This window comes from Mastomys coucha, unplaced genomic scaffold, assembly GCF_008632895.1.
Source record: "Mastomys coucha isolate ucsf_1 unplaced genomic scaffold, UCSF_Mcou_1 pScaffold22, whole genome shotgun sequence".
Lineage (NCBI taxonomy): Eukaryota > Metazoa > Chordata > Mammalia > Rodentia > Muridae > Mastomys > Mastomys coucha.
Genome location: NW_022196905.1, coordinates 185415713 through 185434795, shown reverse-complemented (window position 1 = coordinate 185434795; position 19083 = coordinate 185415713). Strand labels below are relative to the sequence as shown.

Below are 19083 nucleotides of genomic sequence, written 5' to 3'. Positions count from 1 at the left end.
GCTGACATCTCTAAACACACGTAGTTCTCATTGCAAAAAAATAACTTGTACATCTTCTGCTTTAGTTCAATATCTTGAAATTATGACTTTTTTAACCCACCCAACATCCTTGTTTACTTCCTTTATTTTCTCCACATTCCTGGTGACATTAGTAAATAATGCTATCTCTGCATTCAATGACTATGCTTTTAAAATGGCGGTAGCTTTTAGTCCTCTGATATGGTTCACTACAGACTTGAATACATTTTTAAAAATTCAATTCAGTGCCTTTTGGTTTCCTTCTTACAGTTATTGTTGTCATAAATGTTCTTTTGAAAAGAAGGCTCTAAGGTAGCTCTCCACTTAGTCTTGTTAAATATGCCCCCTGAGAAGGGAACCCTGGGATCGTGCTTCTAATGCTGGCAGTTGGGAGGCTGGGGCAAGAAGAATATGCATATAAGACCTGTCTGGACAACACACCAAGATCTGGTTTCAATAAACAATTAAAGAAATAGAATAAAATCCTCCAGTGACTTAACAATACTTGTAACAACACTTGGCTCAACCTGGTCTACCCTACTTGGAAGGACAATTGCTACAAAAGTCCCACAAGTATTATATGACATTAAAAATACATTAAAAATCATTAGACATCCATTCTTCATCAGAAATAGTCACATGCAACACTCAACCAAGCACAGCCTGAAAGAATTACATTTTACAATGTCCTGAGAGCTAATATGTATTTTGGACCACAACTACACCAGCATTATTCACAAAGCAGGAGTTAGTAATGGTTGGTCCTTAATGCTGCTGGCTCGGTGGAATCCAAATCTCCTTTGACTAATGTATGTAATGAGTTTAGTAAAGAAGTCAACTTAGGGAATTAACAGATGACCAGTACAGGAACATCTGTCAGGAGGAAGCCACTCCACGTACCTTTGATATCAGGAGTAAATGAGTAGTTACACAGAGTTATCACCACAAAGCATTCTGCCTTGGCACACCTGGGTGGACTGGCTGGTTTTGTGTGTCAACTTGACACAAGCTGGAGTTATCAGAGAAAGGAGCCTCCCTTGAGAAAATGCCTCCATGAGATCCCAGCTGTGGGGCATTTTCTCAGTTGGTGGTCAAAGGGGGTGGGCCTTTCATGAGTGGTGCCATCCCTGGGCTGGAGGTCTTGGGCTCTATAAGAGAGCAAGCTGAGCAAGCCAGGAGAAGCAAGCCAATAAAGAACATCCCTCCATGGCCTCTGCATCAGCTCCTGCTTCTTGACCTGCTTGAGTTCCAGTCCTGACTTCCTTTGGTGATGAGCAGCAACGTGGGAGCATAAGCTGAATAAACCCTTTCCTCCCCAACTTGCTTCTTGGTCATGTTTGTGTGGGAATAGAAACCCTGACTAAGACACTGGGGTACTTTGCATCATCACTAAACTGTCTGAGTGAGAGTCAACAGTTTTCCAAATTAACTTGCAGTGGACAGTGGATATGCTAGAAAATAGGTACTATGTAGAATCAGAGTATGACAGTTTCCAAACTGCTCTCAATCCCACTAAGGAACAGAAAGGGAACCTGAGTTTTACCTCTTTGGAACACCCACCGAGCACTCCCACATGAAGTGCCAGGCAGCCCTCATTCCATACTGAGGGCTGCCTCATTCACAGGGAAGGTTACCTGTCTTAGAATCGATGCTGAATTTTCCATGTTCATTTCCACTTATTATGGCATAGGTGATTTCCGCGTTTGCCTCGATATCCCGACTTGCTGCATACACCTGGAGAACCTCTGTCCCGATGACGATGTCCTCAGACACAGTGGCGCCATATTCACGGTACTCAAACACTGGCGGGTTGTCGTTTATATCCAAAACAGATACAATCACTGTGCCAGTAGCTGTCAATCTCCTTGGCAGTCCTTGGTCCACTGCTTTCAAAGTGAGAGTATAGACGGCCTGCAGTTCCCTGTCCAAATGCTTTTCCAACTGGATAATTCCAGATAGCTCGTTAATGGAGAACTGCCCATCAGCAGAGTCAATCAGTGAGTAGGAAATCTTCCGATTCAACCCTGGCAAAACATGAACTCCTATCAGGTTTCATGGTGAGAAATTTAAAATGCAGGACATTCTTAAATGATAATAATCCAAACAGATACCATTCAAAGACCTATTAGAGATATAATCAAAAGATATAGTTCAAATCATGACAATAGCCAAGATTTTTTTTCGATGTAATATCTTCACTAATTCGTTCACCCCCACTTCTCCTGGCTCCTCCTAGGTCCACTCCTGCATCCCTTCCATCTTCATATGCTTTTTTCTTTTTCTTTCTTTAAAAGAATAACTCACCAGCTCCAGCGTGAGCTGTCCTTTCCTCATAGGGGTGGAGTCATCCACCAAGACTCTGCATGAACAACCAGGGCCGGCACCCTTACGAAAACTGGCTCTCCCTCCTACAGAAGCCATACTACATGGTCGGCAGCTTCTCAGCTAGGAATAGGGCCCTTGAGTCCCTAATCCCCGATATGTGGGAATCGATAAAGACTTACTAAAATAAAATCTACTTGTTAATTAACTTGACCAATAAAGAATTATTAAGTGTGACTTTTAGAAACATCTTCAGTATTAATGAGTCAAGAAGGTATTATTCTCCCACTATTAAAATGTTTGAATGTATGCACTTATTTCCTTCACAAATATTCTTGAAAATTTATACAACGTTAGCAGTATAGCACTAGCTTGTTATGTTCCTATGATGCTGTCACTTCTTTAACAGCACCTCTGACTTATTCCCAAAAAGCACTTCAAGGGGCCTGAGTGGAAGAACCTCAGCCAACATACGAAAGCTGCAGGTTCAATCCCCAACATGGGTGTCAGGAGCTGTCAGTTCACGGTGTCAACAACACCTTGGAGACACCGCAGCTACACTGCAGCAGGGAGTTCCCTGCATGCAACTGTCAGGACTTTAAATATTCACAAAAAATGGCTTAAGTTATCCTTACTAGACAGCGATGCCGAGCCCCACCACGTGCACGAGGAAAAGAGGTCAACCACACTCCAGTGGGGTGTATTCCATCACGGGGCCCCAAAGCCTTTTGCACACCCCAAGGACAGAGAGCATCTCCTTCCCTCAGGGTACCTGCGTCTGCATCAGTGGCCTGCACTCTGGTCAGCGGTGTCCCGGGCTCTGTGTTCTCAAAGACCGTGATGGTGTATGGCTCCGCAGTGAACTCGGGGGCGTTATCATTCACATCTTCTAACGTGAGCACAATAGCCGCTTGACAGGATCTGCCCCCTCCGTCCGTGGCCTTGACTAGAAGATTATAAACTGCTTGCTCCTCACGATCAAGGAGGGCTGATGTTCTCAGTTCACCTAGAGATGAACAGAAATGAATGGGGACCCTGGAGACTCAAGATACAAACCGCAGTTATCTGTCACTTTCTTTTTCTTCTACAATTCCAAAATCTAAACAACTCTCATTTGGAGAAAAATAATATCAACAACTACCTTACCAAGTTCAAAAGCTTAAAGATGGAAGATGTGAATCATTTTCATTATAGAAAATGCCAAATTACAAATTTAGGCTCACAAGTTTCGGAAACACACTATCAAGTTAAAGCAGAAATGTTTAGATAGACCCTGCGTATTTTTTCAAAGAAAATATATTAACTTTTCAATCTTTTCTTTTCTTTTCTTTTCTTTTTTTGGTTTTTCAAGACAGAGTTTCTTTGTATAGCACTGGCTGTCCTGGAACTCACTCTGCAGACCAGGCTGGCCTCAAACTCAGAAATCCACCTGCCTCTGCCTCCCAAGTGCTGGGATTAAAGGCGTGTGCCACCACTGCACGGCTTAACTTCTCAATCTTGAAGACCAATAGGTGACAAGTGCTGCTGCCTGTTTTAATCTCTTCCCAACTTTTACACATTAGCTTGCTGCTTAGATGTCTAAGATATCATTTTCCACAGCCTCAGAATAAAAGTTGAAAGAAAAAAAAATGTAATTTCCAGTTTTGTCCATGACCTCATGTCTCCCACATAGAGGAAATACACTACTAAATTAGCCCCAAATTCCATCCTTACCTGTGTCTGGATTCAGTTTAAACTTTTCTGCACCCGAACCAAATAAAGTGTAAGTAATCTCCGCGTTGGACCGGATATCTGCGTCTGTGGCAGAGACCTGCATGACCAGCTTCCCAGGAAGGGCGTCTTCAGGAACAGTGTCAGAGTATGAGGTCTACAAGACATTAAGCAACGCTGTTAACAACAGAAGCATTCAATGTCAGCAAGGACGGCCAAGGGGGCGATGGAAAACACATCATCTCGTGCTGGCTACGGAAACCATGGGAAAGGACTGGAGTCTATACTCCAAGAGCTTTTAAAATGATTGTTCTTATAATACAGATGTGGGAACAAGGAAGAGCCTTGTAACGGGTACCAGCCCCACCTCCGTGACTCCGGCCTGACACGTAACCCACAGGATACAAAATATGATATGCTGTTGAACAGTTTCATACTTAATTCAAATTCTTATGAGAAAATGTTAATAGCCCAAATTTATGTTAAAACTAGAGGAAATATATAAACTGTTACACTGTATTTACTTAATTTGAGGAGCAGGGATTGACTGTGTACAACCAACTGTTCCTCACAGAGAATCAAATAACTGCAGTTACAAGTTAAACAGTCTTCATGGGATGGGTTAAAAAAAAAACAGAACTAGGAAAGGCTCAGGCATGCCTATTACCACGCCACATTTTCTCTTTCTTCACATCTGCCCGAATCCTCACACAGTTGGACACTTGGTTCCAGTTCCAATTATCACTTAGCCATGCCATAAATAGAACATAAGGAAAAGAGATTATGCTACTGTTACACTTACTTCCTAATATGAGCTTAATGTAGGGAAGATAGATTTTCCCAAAACAAAGTATTATCTAAGGCAGAGTTGGCATATTTAAAAATTATGAATGGGGTAAGATTTAATATAGATACAACACATATATCAAAGATAGTATGTACAAAAACATATATACATATATTTTATATAACTGTAATATACATATATAAAGTGTAATATATAAAAGAAGAGATACATAGCCCATCACTGTCATCAAACACTCCCATTAAAAAATATAAATACGTGTTGGGATTAACTGTTCCTCTCTCAGAAGTGCTACCTCCCCTGATGATAAAGTTTTGCTTACTTCTCTGAGAACATGTGGTAATTCTCTGACCTCAGCCAAACACACCGGGAAACCAGGTGTGCACCACTGGCCTGGATCCTCTCCAGTCACTGCTAAGATTTCCTCTACTGCTGGCAAACAAAGTCAGTAGTCCCACATCGGCCTTCAGTCTTCACACGCTGAGGCTCTGAATTTACACTCCTGGTCATAACTGCTAAGGCTAAGCCAGGCTCTGCTGCTGGGTGGCTTTTTATCGCCCAGTTCCAGCCTGCCATCTCGCCTGCATGGGCCCAGGTTCAACTGTGCCCAGCAGCAGCAGCAGCAGCAGCCATTTCACTGACCTAATGGTTTCTCTGGTATAAACAACCAAAATGGTCCATTAACGCACATGTGTGCTGTGCAAGGGGAAGCTGCTGGCCAGATGTTTCCCCGTCCCTGAAACAACTATATCATCAAATGAAGAGATTATTTTCATAAAAACTTTCCAGAGCGTTTTTAGAGTCAGACACCGGTGTAAGAGACCCCATATCTTACAGTATTTTAGACCAACGTTCTTGACCAACATAGCATGCTCCCGAGTCATGGCGACGCATTCTCAAGTCCTAGCCGTGTGACTCTCCTCCACCTCAACTCGGTAAGCAATGGTAACACATGAGTGAGTTCTGACACTAACTTGAAAGTTATCTTTCCAAGGGCTGTCCCATGGAAAGGATGAGGAGACTTACATCTGTGACACACAATCCTAAGGGAAACATACCTACCTTCTCACAAACTGGACTGTTGTCATTGGCATCGAGCACTTTAACTTCAACTCTAGCCTTGGAAGAGAAGGTGCCATCTGTTGCCGTGACGGTCAGAAGGTAACTGTCCTTTTGTTCCCGGTCCAGAGGCTTCTTCACATACACCCTCCAGTCGTTCTGCATATTTTCCACAGCAAACTGTGCCAAGGCATCCCCTCCTAGGAAGTTAAGGGAGGAAGGTGATTGCCAAAGCCTCTGGACTAGAAAGGGAATTGCAGAACCACGGGAAAAATAGATTATACAAAAAAATGCATGGCATTATAGTTTAAAGGGATTAAGACTAGTTAAAGTATGATTAAAATTGATACATACTTGCTTTTCTTTTGGTTTCCAGGCGCTGTGGCTTTGTATTCTAAGCTGGCCTCTAATTTATAGAATCCTCCTGCCTCAGCTCTTTTGAGCTAGAATTACAAGTATGTCCTACACATATTACTACATATTAGCTTTAAAAAAAAAAAAGCAGATGTAATATGTCTATTCAAACATTAAAGGACGTCAAATTTAAAAAGCCATAATGTAGCTTGCGATGTATCTTCAGATCACATTTACAATACTAAGTATAAAGGGAATAAATTTTAGGAGTCTTGGCCAAAACAGCTTTGTTTAAAGTCCTTTAAATTCAGCTTACACCTAGCATATTACATATAACATGGATTCATCTTATACTAAATTGTCTGTCCTGAGCATTTTACCTGTTATAAAGTATGACACTTGTCTGTTGATCTCCTCAGAGTCGGCGTCAGTGGTGCTTAAGATGGCGATCACCCCACCCGGAGGGTCATCCTCACTCACTGTCCCTTTGTAAATCTCAGCTGTGAATCTCGGCGGGCTGTCATTGACATCGGTGACGGTGACATCTACAATGGCGGTGGAGGACAGCTGCACCTTCTCACCGTGATCTGACGCAACCACTTTGATCTGGTAATTGGCTCTCTCTTCATGGTCAAGCTCCTTCAGAGTCGTAATCCAGCCTGTTTCCATGTTAATGGCAAATGAGTCGATGATGTCCGAGTCTTGGGACTGGTCTAGGCTGTACATGACTTGGCCGTTGGCTCCTGAGTCTAGGTCAGATGCTCTGATCTGGATGACTCTACTTCCACCTGGCAGGTTTTCAACAATAAATGCCTCATATGGATTGGACTCCAAAACTGGGCTGTTATCATTAGCATCTTTCACTTGGATACTGACATCTATAGAAGCCACCACCTCGTAGTCATCAAGCGTACATCTGGCTAGGACGGAAAACTGATACCACTTAGTGGTCTCATGGTCAAGACTCTTCTCCAGTTTCAGTCTCCCACTCTGCCTGTCAATCACAAAGAACTCATCTCTATTACTCTCAGGAGTATTGCCTTTGACAAGGGTGTAAAGAACCACCCCGCTATGTTCTACCCGGATGAGGTCAATTTCTGTCCCAATGGGCATGTCTTCTGAGATGGCATAGGTATAAAAGGGCTCTGAGAACCTAGGAAGCTGCACTTCTGGTGGAAGTATTTTAATATAGACAGGAACAACAGATTCTTTGGGCGGAGACCCGCTATCCACGGCTCTGACGAAGAAAGTGAAGAACTCATTCTCCAAGCCTATTAAACTTTCCTTTGTCGTAATTAGGCCAGTCAGTTTGTTGATTTCCAAGTTCTCCTTGACACTTTCAGAATCCGCCTCAATGGCGTAGGTGACATCAGCATTCGATCCCTCATCAGCATCACTTGCAAAGATCTTGACAACCGATGTCCCTTTGGCAGCACTGGACCCGATGTTCACCTCATACTTGGTTGAGCGAAACTGAGGCGCGTTGTCATTGTCGTCTGTGAGGATGACATTGACGGTGCAGAAAGCAACTTTCCCCCCAGCATCCTTAGCCATCAAACGGATTGGGATCACCTTCTCTGCTGGGGTCTCTCTGTCAAGTTTCTCCAAAGTGAAAATCTGCCCTCTGTCATTCACATAAAACCTGTCTTTGGCAAAGTCATTTACAATGTGGTAAGTTATGTGGCTGTAAATACCGGAATCTCTGTCAGTTGCCTTCACTTGGACCACCAGGGTATGCAAGGGAGCGTTTTCAGCTAGCTCCACTTCGTATTCATTCTGGTGAAAAACGGGACTGTGCAAATTCCCTCCCATCACAGTCACATTAACCTGAGCTGAGCTTCGAAAAACTCCATCAGACACAGAAACATTGAGGCTGTAGAATGGCTTCAGGGTGTGGCGGCGGAGGTTTGAGAGCGTGATAATTCCCGTCTCACTGTCGATGGCAAAGCTTTTATGATCATTGCCGGACAGGATGGAGTATTCTAACTTGTCTAGGTCCGAGCTATCTGCATCGCAGGCTTTCACACACATCACGAAATGTCCGTGAGCAGCATGCTCACTGATTCTGGCTTCGTAAACCTGTTGTTCAAACAGAGGTGGGTTGTCATTGAGGTCAGTGACATCCACGGTGACGACCACATCACTACTCAGAGGGGGCATCCCTCCATCCACAGCCCTTACAAAAATCCTGTGCTGCTGGAGCTGTTCGTAATCCAAAGCTCTCACTAGTGAAATGAGCCCGGTGTTACTATCGATGTGAAAATGATCATGACTCTTGCTCTGATTTCCAATCAGCTGATAGGAAATTCCTCTGTTTGGTTCAGAGTCAGAATCTGTGGCTCTAACTTGAAGGACAGGCGTTCCAATGACAGATGCTTCAGACAGGGTTGTGGAATAGGACTGCTGCGCAAACACGGGAGGGTTATCGTTGATGTCTTCCACTATGACGTCCACAAACACTTCAGCGTGAGCGCCCGTCAGCGAGTCGGTTGCCCGCACACTTAGCTTATAGGCTGGGTGGGACTCAAAATCCAGCGGTGCTATGACATTTATCACCCCAGTGTTGAAGTTAATAGTAAACTGACTAAAAGGGTCTCCATCCGTGATACTGTAGAACACTTTCAACCCTTCTGGGCTGTTGGCTTGGACATGGACCACTGGGCTGTGCATCTGTATGTTCTCTGGGATCTCTGCGCTGTAGAAAGCCTTTTCAAACACGGGCATGGCTTTGTTCATGACAGTGATGGGGACCAGAACCTCTGCAGAGAAAGCTGGACTTCCTCCGTCCTTGGCGACCACTGTGACAAGGTACTCTTTATTTAAGGTGTCATGCTCAAACTGCTTCTTCAGAGAAATGTCCCCAGAGGGTCCAATCTGGAAGTGGTCATGATGCTCCTTAAGGTAGTAGGTTATGTCACCATTTCTGCCACTGTCTCTGTCGATGGCCGTAACGTAGCGAATGACGTGGCCCACCTCAGCATCCACCTTTACCACAGCATAGTAGGGAAGGTTGACAAACACTGGCGCGTTATCATTTTGGTCTTCGATGGTGACTTTCACCACGACGTGGGCCACTGCCAACGGCTCCCGTTCTTTACTCACCTCTACCACCACGTCAAACGTCTCCCGTTGCTCACGATCGAATGGTATCCCAGTGGTGGATAACACGCCCGAAGTGTGGCTGATTTTAAATCTGCGGTCTGGGTTGAGGATACGGTAAAACAGAGGCTCGTTGATGGGGTTCCCTATCGCAGTAATGACAGCTAGCATTTTGGCTTCTGTGGAGTTCTCTTTCACAACTGCAGAGTAGGCGTCTTGGGTGAACTTCAGTGGACTCTCTCTGCTTTCCTTCACATTGATTTTCACAGAGGCCACGCTCGTGAACCTGCCGTCGGAGGCGCGGACGGTCAGCTCATAGCGGCTTCGTAGCTGAGTTGTGTTCTGTATTGCTATGGTGCCAGTCTTGTAGTCCATTGAGAACTTCTCCCCGATGTTGCCTTCGGTGATGGAGTATATTACCTGGGAGAATGCCCTGGAGTCGGCGTCTGTGGCGTTCACCGTGATGACGTTTACCCCTTTGTACGTCGGCAACAGAAGAGATGCTTCGTACAGCGGCTTAGAGAAGACAGGGGGGCAGTCGTTGATGTCAATCACATGCAGAGTCACGTTAGCTGCATACTCAGCAAACAGACGAGGGGTCCCCATGTCGTGCACTTGGACAGTAAAGTGAAAAGTATGTGTTTCTTCATAGTCCAGACTCAGCACCGTGCGGATAGCGCCGGTGGTGGGATCAATAGCAAAGTAGTTGTGCACAGACGGCTCGACGATTTGATAGACGAGCAGAGCATTGGATTCCCTGTCGGCATCAGTCGCCCGAATCACTAGCGGGACGTTCCTGTCTGTCAGCACCACACTGTTGATGGAGGCTGACTCACTGATGAATCCTGAATATTCTGCCCTTGTGAAAACGGGCGGGTTGTCATTCTCATCCCGCACATGCACCACCACAGTTGTGTTGGTGGACAAGCCGGCCATGTTGGTCCCTTGCACTGTCAAGGTATAAATGGGCAGTGTTTCAAAGTCCAAAGCTCTCTGAGTGACGATGCTTCCAGAATGTGGGTTGATGTTAAACGCGTCGCCCGTGTTTCCATCTCTTATTTCATACATCACAGATGACTGACTGTGAGCAGAGACCATTCCAACGAAACTCCCAATTCTGACAGCTTCACTAATCTCCGCAGAGTACTCTTTGGATGTGAACTTGGGAGAGGCATTGTCGGCGACGGTGACAGCAATGCGCACGGAGGTCATTTCGCTCATCGGCGGGTCCCCTTTGTCTGTAGCTTTTACCATTAAATCATAGTCTACTTGGTGACTTCGGTCCAATTCCCTGGCAGTTTTTATAGAGCCCAAGATAGGGTCGATTGTAAAAGAATTTCCAATGTTTCCTGGAAGGGCAAGAAAAATGAAAGAGAAAGAGAGAAAGAAACCTGTTAGAGAAAAACCAAGGACAACAGAAATAGCAGAGAAACAGATATTTAAAACTTACATCCTGAATTGAAATAGAAAGGAAGGGGATAGCAACAATTAAATGAAACATTCAATTTATTTCTTTTTTTAATCCATTTGAACAGTTCAGAATTTTGGCTGTTAAATATGAAAAGCAAAGAACAGAAAAAAAAATATTGTTTTGTGTCTAATGCCAAAACTCTCTCTCTGCTCAACTGAAAAAAATGTGTTGTAGAAACACATGGCTCTCCTCTCAAAAAAGCAATTCAATGAAGGGTTTTCCAACAGAACGTTGAAACTCTGCTGGATGCATCAATTTATCAGCACTTACCACTTACGAGGGAAATTCTTAATTTCCTAAGAAATTTTACACGGGGCTTTCAGAGGGTTTTATGTTGTAAGGAGTTAGGGAACCCGGGAAACCATTTTCAGTAGCCCGTTGCCCTTCAAAGGTTTTGAAGATGGCCACAATCTTCCCTTCTTAACCTTTCCCAAGCTGACTTTATCATCTAGTCGGTGACTCTCGAGGTGGAGGGGATTCGCTTCCAGGGAGACATCTGGCAGAGCTTGGCTGTCAGCACTTGAAGGGTGGAAGCCCTGCTTCCACATAGATGATAGCAGCCAAGAGTCAAAAAAACAGCTTACGTGGCACACAACGGCCTCCTCCGCAGCAAGGAGCCGTTTGCTTCCAAGCATCAACTGTGCTAATGCAGCTGAGAAGCAAACCTCTAAGACAGATGGCCTTGCTGGCATTTCCTCGGGCCTTCCTGGGCTCTCCCACGCGGATTTAGGATTCCCCCAGCTCCTCAAAACCCCACAGGTTTGGGAGTTCCTAAGAGACCAGTAGTTCTCTACATGATCTGGGTGGAGCAAGGGCACCGTAGGGGTCTCGGGGTTCTACCCCTCCGTGGATCCTCGCCGGCCCTTTTCTGTTTCGTAATTAAGCATCTAGACAGCTCTGAATCCACTCCTCCCAGATGAACACTTGGCGGCCCAGCTCGGGTCACTTGCCACTGAACTTTTCTCACACTCCTCTTCCTGGGTTTACCACCAGCAGACGACTTAGTGTCATCTGTCAACCGGAGGATTAGCAAGGACCTCTTTCTCCCCATTAAGAGGAAGCACTTCTTCTACAGCATTCATTTCCTTCATTAAATACATTTTACAAAAATCCATGACATTTTTTTTTTCCTGAGGCCAGACACAGTCTGGTTTTCATTAGGTTGGCCTGGCTGGGTGTCCAAGCCCCAAGGCAGTTTGAAACAGGGAGGAAGCCGGGGCTTCTCCAGACCCTGCAGGTCTGGGCTGAACCTTGGCCCAGGCCTCTGCCAGGCTGCTCAGACACTGATTTCCGGGCCTGTCTGTATTTGGGAGCATCTCGATTCTAGCTTGTTCCTGTGCCTCAGGCAAGCACCAAACCTCAGAGATGCTTCTCTTCCTCTACCTACACATTCCTCCCGCCTTCCAAACCTGCCTGGCCTGGCCGGACAGGCGCCACCTGTTCACCTTTCTGGCAAGTGACTCTATCTCCCCCAAGCCCCGACCCCCAGCTTTCTTCAGCCTGTTTTGGAAAGCAGCCCATTTGGCAACATTCATATCCATTCATCCGCACGTGTTTGTCTTATTTTTCACAGTGAAATCTTATTTGCTAGTAAAAGTTTATTGGTCCTAGGCCTTGAATGAAGAAATGAATCAGCATCTTTAGCATTGCAAGGCAGTGTTAAGATGCACTACAGTGTTCTCAGCTCCTGGCCAGATCAACATCCTCTCTGCTCTTCTCTCATGCCAGGGACCCCATATTCCACTGGCTATTCTCAGAATCTCTCCAGTCACCCATGTACGCTTTCATTCTTTGTTTACCCAAATGCCGCTGCCTAAAGACTCCCCACTTACTTCCCTATTTAGAGTGGCTACTTTTATTCTTTATTATACATTTCCTCTTCAGTGTTCTCTTTCCTCCTATTTATTTATTTTTTGGTTTCGCTCTTGTTTTTGTATAGCTCAGGCTCAACAAGAAAACACCATGTATCTCAGGCTGGACTCCTACTCATAATCCTCCTGCCTCAAGCCTCCCAAAAGGCCATGCTTATATGCTACCATACCCAGCTCCTGAATCCTCTATATAGTATGTATAGCATTCTTACTATTTATCCACTAGGCTAAGTTCAAAAACATCATCATCTGGGGTATCCTAGCATTGGATTAAGAGGACACTGAGCCTGTTGTTGATATTAAAATGGTACAACAGGAGCCCAGTAAGTGACTTGGTGTTGGGTACCGCTCACACAGGTATGTAGCAGACACAAAGTGTAAGGCGTACAGAAGGCAGCTCAGGCTGCCGACGGCTAGAAGTGAGCGTCTGGTAACAGGTGCGTTGTCCCAAGCCCTGAAATAACAGGCTTGCTCCCATAAATGGAAATAAGGGAGCGAGCAAACTTGGCACCAGGGTGGTGTTGACCCATTTATGCTTGCTGGTAGAACTTTACATTCTTGTCTGCATTTCAACGGGGAAATTATCTGGACTACCAAGTCAACATTGACCTTAAGCCATGATCATTTACTAGATAGCATGAAAGAGAAAGCTGTAGGGGAAACCCATCTCTTATGCTTGAGATACGGCCTGTGTTCAGGGAGGATTTGTTGGCCGTGTAGACGCCCCCACCCCCAAGCTTTCCTGGCCATTATACTGTAAACCCAAGGAACCAAGCCAATTCTAATCGGTAGATTCACCAAGGGTTACACATCTTCAGGGCTAAGAACAGTAGGAAGGGAATACTCTAATCTGCTTCTCAGACAAGCCGATACCACCCAGAGTACGGCACTTAGATGTCTCTGGTGCGTAACTCAGTTACCACTAGAAATACCTTTTCATTAAATTATTTCTCTGAAGACTTCAAATCAAACTAAACCTATTGCTCAATAAATTTCTCCTAATTAAACATGCAGTGTTACGGGTAAAATTAATAACCAGTCTCTTGAACTTTATTAAATGCAATCAGATACCAGTTAGAAACAGCTAATTACAAATAAATGTTAAATGAAAGGCAGTATGAACATTTGATAGTTCACTGTGTTCCGATGGGCATATGTACACACACACACACACACACACACACACACACACACACACACACACACATTTTGTAGTTCACTATATTCCAATGGGATTATGTATACATACATACACAAATGAACATCTTATAGTTCACTGTATTTTAATGGGTGCATGTGCACACATACACACACAAATGATTCTGAACTCTTATAGTAGTGGCTTCCTATAAAAGTAGTTTTTTAGCACATTACATTGTGAAGGCTGTGTCCCAGAGCCTTCCCACATGGGAACAGTCCAGTGGCGCTTACTCTATTCTTTGGGGAGAGACAGAGTTCCATTCTCAGAATACCAAATTACTAATCCCATCAGTCATTACAAACACTCAAAGAATGCACATGCCTTCGTTCAGACACCAACAATCATATTTTAACCACCCAGTTGTTGAAAATTATGTGAAAGCTAACAGAAAGTGGAACATTTCGCCTACATAAACCCAGTCAGTTTGTCTATGACAAAGTCTCTTCATTGAAATGCTCGGGCATGCACGAATGGAATGCCCTGTTTTTCTAACTGCTGAATTTCTCAAGCAGTGGAAAAAAATTCCTTATCCATCCAAGGCAATAACCTCCCAACAGTTCATTTTAACACTCTAATCACAGGCGATATTTAAAATATTATTTGTAAATAACAAAGTCAACCTGCTTCTTTTAAGAGAAACAAGTGAGTTTCCCAACACGTAAAGAAATAAGAATTTTAATCAGCACAGAAATTAAACTGGCAAGTATTTTTGTCAAAACTGCTCCCTATATACTCAGATTTAGAGTCTGAGATCTATAACCTGCAATCTATGCATGGAGTAACTAGCAGAGGCCACATACAAGTAAGTAGAGCTCTGGGCTTAAAGAAAAACAGTAGATTAGAATACTCTAAAACCATTTCACAAAATGAAGCATGAAACTGGCTCTCTTTCTTCTCCTGACAATGACTGTCAGCACAGTGGTAGACTGAAACCTCCTCCGGACTCAACACTTGGAGGTATTTAGCAGGATCAGGAAAGGCCCAGTGCAAATGAATTCCTAACTGGGTGAACATGTGCTCCCCAGGACAATCGTTCTCAACACATACACAAGCGGCCCACAGAGAGCCCTACCTCCTGACCACGCACGAAGACCTCTTGCACAGCACCGCACATGACTAGAGATGCCTTAGTCTATGGGAGAGTCAACAGTAGCCAAGAAAGAGCAAAACCTGTCAGGCAACTGTGGGGCTCTTCCCTGATTTTATTCTTGAACTCCTTGGCCCAGGCTCAGTTTACCTTCCTAGCTTGGGCTATCTCTGTGCTACCTCTAGCCAATGCGACACCCCCCTACCCTCCACTCCCACCCCCGTCCCAGAAGCAACCACTCTGTGGCCTGTTTCAACAGCCAGATTCTATGCATGATAGTCTACTGTTAAAAGGAATGTGGGGGCTAGCTTGCAAGGCGTAAAAAGCACGATACCCCCTTTTTCTCTGAGAATTAACTCAACACAGGGAGACATCACACTCTCCTGGCATTTCTGAGCCAGAGAAAATGCTCTCATTAAAATGTTGAATTACTAAGCCAGAATTTTTCTGACTAGTTTAAGAGCCTAAGATGAATCCAAAAAGATACAGAATTAGAAAAATAAAGTTCCCCCACCCCTGTAGGATTTATCAGTCTTAATTTATGTTAATACTGGCAAGCCCCGGAATTCTTGACACTCAAGCTTATTAGGACTTTTTCTTTGCTCCTTGGCAGAGCTTTTTTTTTTCTCCTAAATCCCTTTTGCCTTATACATTAAACAGTAGATAAAAAAAAAGATTTAATCCATTTTTGCAGTGCTATGTGGAAATATGCTTCAACACCTAGAAGTAATTTTAGAAAATGCAAGATACACTTTTCAAGCACAAACACAAGACTCCGTTGCTTCAGAATTACCTGACTCAATCGAGTAGAGCACTTCAGCATTTCTCCCTTTGTCTTTGTCCAGAGCTGTAACCTGCAGCACAACTGAGCCCACGGCTGCCGATTCGTAAACCCGCCCTTCATAGGATGGACTGGTGAACCACGGAGCGTGGTCATTCATGTCACTGACATTGACAATGATCCTGGCAAAGTTGCGTTTCACAGGGACATCCTGATCCCGGACCTGGGGGTGAAAAAAAAAAATCAACATGTTGTTTACTCTACTGGGGTTCTTCTTTCTTGTGGATTAAAAATAACAACAATAAAATTATAATTCCATCACAAGAAACCTGCCAGTCAAAAAGAGAGACGTGAGGGTAACGGGCCCCTTACGCACCATGACTGTGAGAACGTGCTGGTGAATGGCTTCATGATCAAGCTTCTCAGAAGTGTGGAGAGCTCCTGTTGCAGGGTCGAGGCGGAATTTCTTGAGACTCGCTGGATCTATGCTGCTCTGCAGAGTATAAATCAATTTGTTTTTCTCATCCCTATCTACTGCACTGATCTGCAGAATTTCTGTTTCTGGCTCTGTGTCCTCGGGAACAGTGACTTCATACTTCGATGTAGAAAACTGGGGGCGGTGGTCATTGGTATCTATTACTTTGATGAGTACCTAGAACGAGTGACAGAGACACTCACATAAGGATATACTCATAATTGTGTTTTAGTACTTAAAAATACTAACATACACATTGGAAAAATGCCATTGAGCCAGACTAAATATGAACACAAGAAAGAAAAGCAACAAAAATCTAGAATCAAAGAGAGTGCCTATAGCTATCTTTGGCATACTGTTTACTTAATATTTATCAAGAACTATAGAGATAGAATTCAGATTGCAGTTGAAAATCGTTTGTGAAATACAGGCTAATTTCTCATAGGTCTACATGAGAGCATTGGCGATAACTCATGGAAAGGTTTTGGAGTTTACTCTGCCGGGATTACAGTGTAACCATTTCCTACATTAGATTTACACCAGTGAGAGGGCTAGTAACACTACCTAAATTTCTCATTCTAATCTCCCAGACTCCAAGTTCCTAATAAGTAATTAATACAAAGGAGCAACTAGAAATGGCTGAAGATGCAATTCAGTGATTGGGCAGTTATGAGCTGGGGTTAGAAACCCCATGGCCGCTAAGGCAAGGACATGTGCTTTTAAGTTATATTTCTGTGACTTCAAAACCTATATGAGTAGTGAATGTTTCTTTCCTAACAGTAATTTAAAAGGTTGAAAAGAAAAACTCCTGTAAATATGGTGACATACAATGACAGCTTTAGAGCAAAAAGACAGATGTCAAAAAACTTAGTCATAATTGGAAATAAACCCTATTTACCTTGACAGGTGATTAATTTTTTGGAAAGAAGTGACATAGGTGGACAGGGCATGATGAAAATCAGCACCAATCATAAAACACAGTTTATAGTTTATGAACAAGAAAGCTGAGCTCCACTGGCTCCTACACAACACAGGGATTTGTTAATTTAAGAGGAACAAGAAGCCAAAGTTTTAGCAATGCCAGGTAACTACAGCCTTCAGCACTCACCCACAGACAGTATTTTCATGAGACTGTACCAGTGTCCCCAAAGAACACCACGGCATCAAAGGACGCATGTTCACACTCATTCCATGTGAACACTAAATTCATTTACCAAACCACACACACACACAAAAAAAAATTGTATGTGAACGGTATGTTTCCATTTGAAACTACTTATGACTCACTTTTTAAGATTAAAGAGGACCCATGAGGCACACACAGCTGTAAAAGGAAAGTTCTTTTATAAATCAGATCACGGTCTGTTTACAAATTTAAAACTTAAGTTGACCATGGTGCATGAGGGAGGAACTAGGCAGGGGTTTGATGCTGCTCCAGCAGGTTCGGTTAACCATTACTAAAGAAGGCTGAAAAAAAATCAGCAACCCGTTTTGACAAGGTAACTCGTGAGAAGCGTGCCAACCGAGCACTGGCTCAGCTCTCTCCCACGAGGTCTGAGAGTTAAAAAGCAAGCGTATAGGAGTAACTGTCCCCATTACACTTTCAAGCTCCATGGGCAATGTCCTATTTCTACAGAGTGAAAAACCTGTGAGCACACTGTAAGTAAGATGAGTCCTTCTAAAGTCCAGAGGCTGGCTGGGACCTTCCAAAGCAAGCAAGGTGTTCTGGGAAGAAGATGGTCAGCCAGGAAAGTCAAAGTTAAGGATCCAGACCTATCTATTAGAAACTGGAAAGGCTTGGACCCAGAAGAACAAAAGATCAGGATGAATATAGAACTGAATATGTGCAGCCTCAAGCTCCGAGCCAGGATGGAGAGTTAGCCACCCTGTCCACTTCAGAGCTCTTAACCGGAGGAAACACCTCACTCCCTTGCCTCCGTCTAGGGGATCATTTTTGTAGCAGGTAGGGTTTCAGGGACCAGAGACAGGGAAGTACGTGGAGTGGCTGAGGCGTGGGGTCAGGAGCCTGCACGGGGATGCTGTTTGATGTCTGTGTCGTGTGAGTACACCCTAGGGACAGGCAGTACAGCATGAAGAACAAGCCCCCTGGGCCATCCCCCTTGGGGACCCTTCGAAGAACTGGGAAGATGGCCAGCAGTACCCTCACTTTCCCCGATGTGGCAGTGGAAGCAGAGGGGCCTGATCTTTGTCCCTGCACAGGAGGAAGGGGTGGAGACAAGTCTCAAACCAGACTGCCTGCTCGGAAAGAAGTAATGAGCACAACGTTCCAGAGAAAGAGAAAGAAAACATATTAAGAGTAGAGCTGCTCCAGCACCACTCCTACCCCTACCCTGTCTTACAAAATAAACTAAAAAGAAAAGAAAGCAGCTGGATTTGTAAGTTATCTGGAGAGGCAAGGGACAGAAAGAAAAAGGACCCAATATTGTCCTGATGGGGAGCACCCTACCTGAGCGGAAGGATGGAACTGTGTGCCCAGAACTCAGAAGCATGAAGCTGTGTGCCTAGAACTCAGAAGGATGAGGCTGTGTGCCCAGAACTCAGAAGCATAAAGCTGTGTGCCCAGAACACAGAAAGATGAAGCTGGGTGCCCAGAACACAGAAAGATGAAGCTGGGTGCCCAGAACACAGAAGGATGAGGCTGTGTGCCCAGAACTCAGAAGCATGAAGCTGTGTGCCCAGAACACAGAAAGATGAAGCTGTGTGCCCAGAACAGTGGCATCCGCCATGTCTCCCTTCCTCCTCTCCTGGGTCTGACGGGAAATCTCCCAAACCCTCTTACACCCAGCACCTGTGCTGTGGACCTGTTAGC

The 19083-nt window shown here is 44.4% G+C and overlaps 1 protein-coding gene across 10 annotated transcripts in view; it reads right to left on the bottom strand.

The window, feature by feature from the left end:
* Positions 1–19083, bottom strand: part of Fat1 (FAT atypical cadherin 1) — a 122878-nt gene that overhangs the window by 19097 nt on the left and 84698 nt on the right. For all 10 annotated transcript variants that reach the window (XR_004109910.1, XM_031339635.1, XM_031339641.1 and 7 more), the window contains 7 exons: positions 16155–16430; positions 15791–16001; positions 6649–10716; positions 5918–6114; positions 4054–4207; positions 3113–3346; positions 1653–2042 (listed from right to left, as the gene is read on the bottom strand). Coding sequence is in view for 9 of the 10 variants with exons in the window: in XM_031339635.1 (XP_031195495.1) it covers positions 1653–2042; positions 3113–3346; positions 4054–4207; positions 5918–6114; positions 6649–10716; positions 15791–16001; positions 16155–16430 (5530 nt within the window). In the remaining variant the exon portion in view is untranslated. The remainder of the gene's footprint in view (positions 1–1652; positions 2043–3112; positions 3347–4053; positions 4208–5917; positions 6115–6648; positions 10717–15790; positions 16002–16154; positions 16431–19083) is intronic.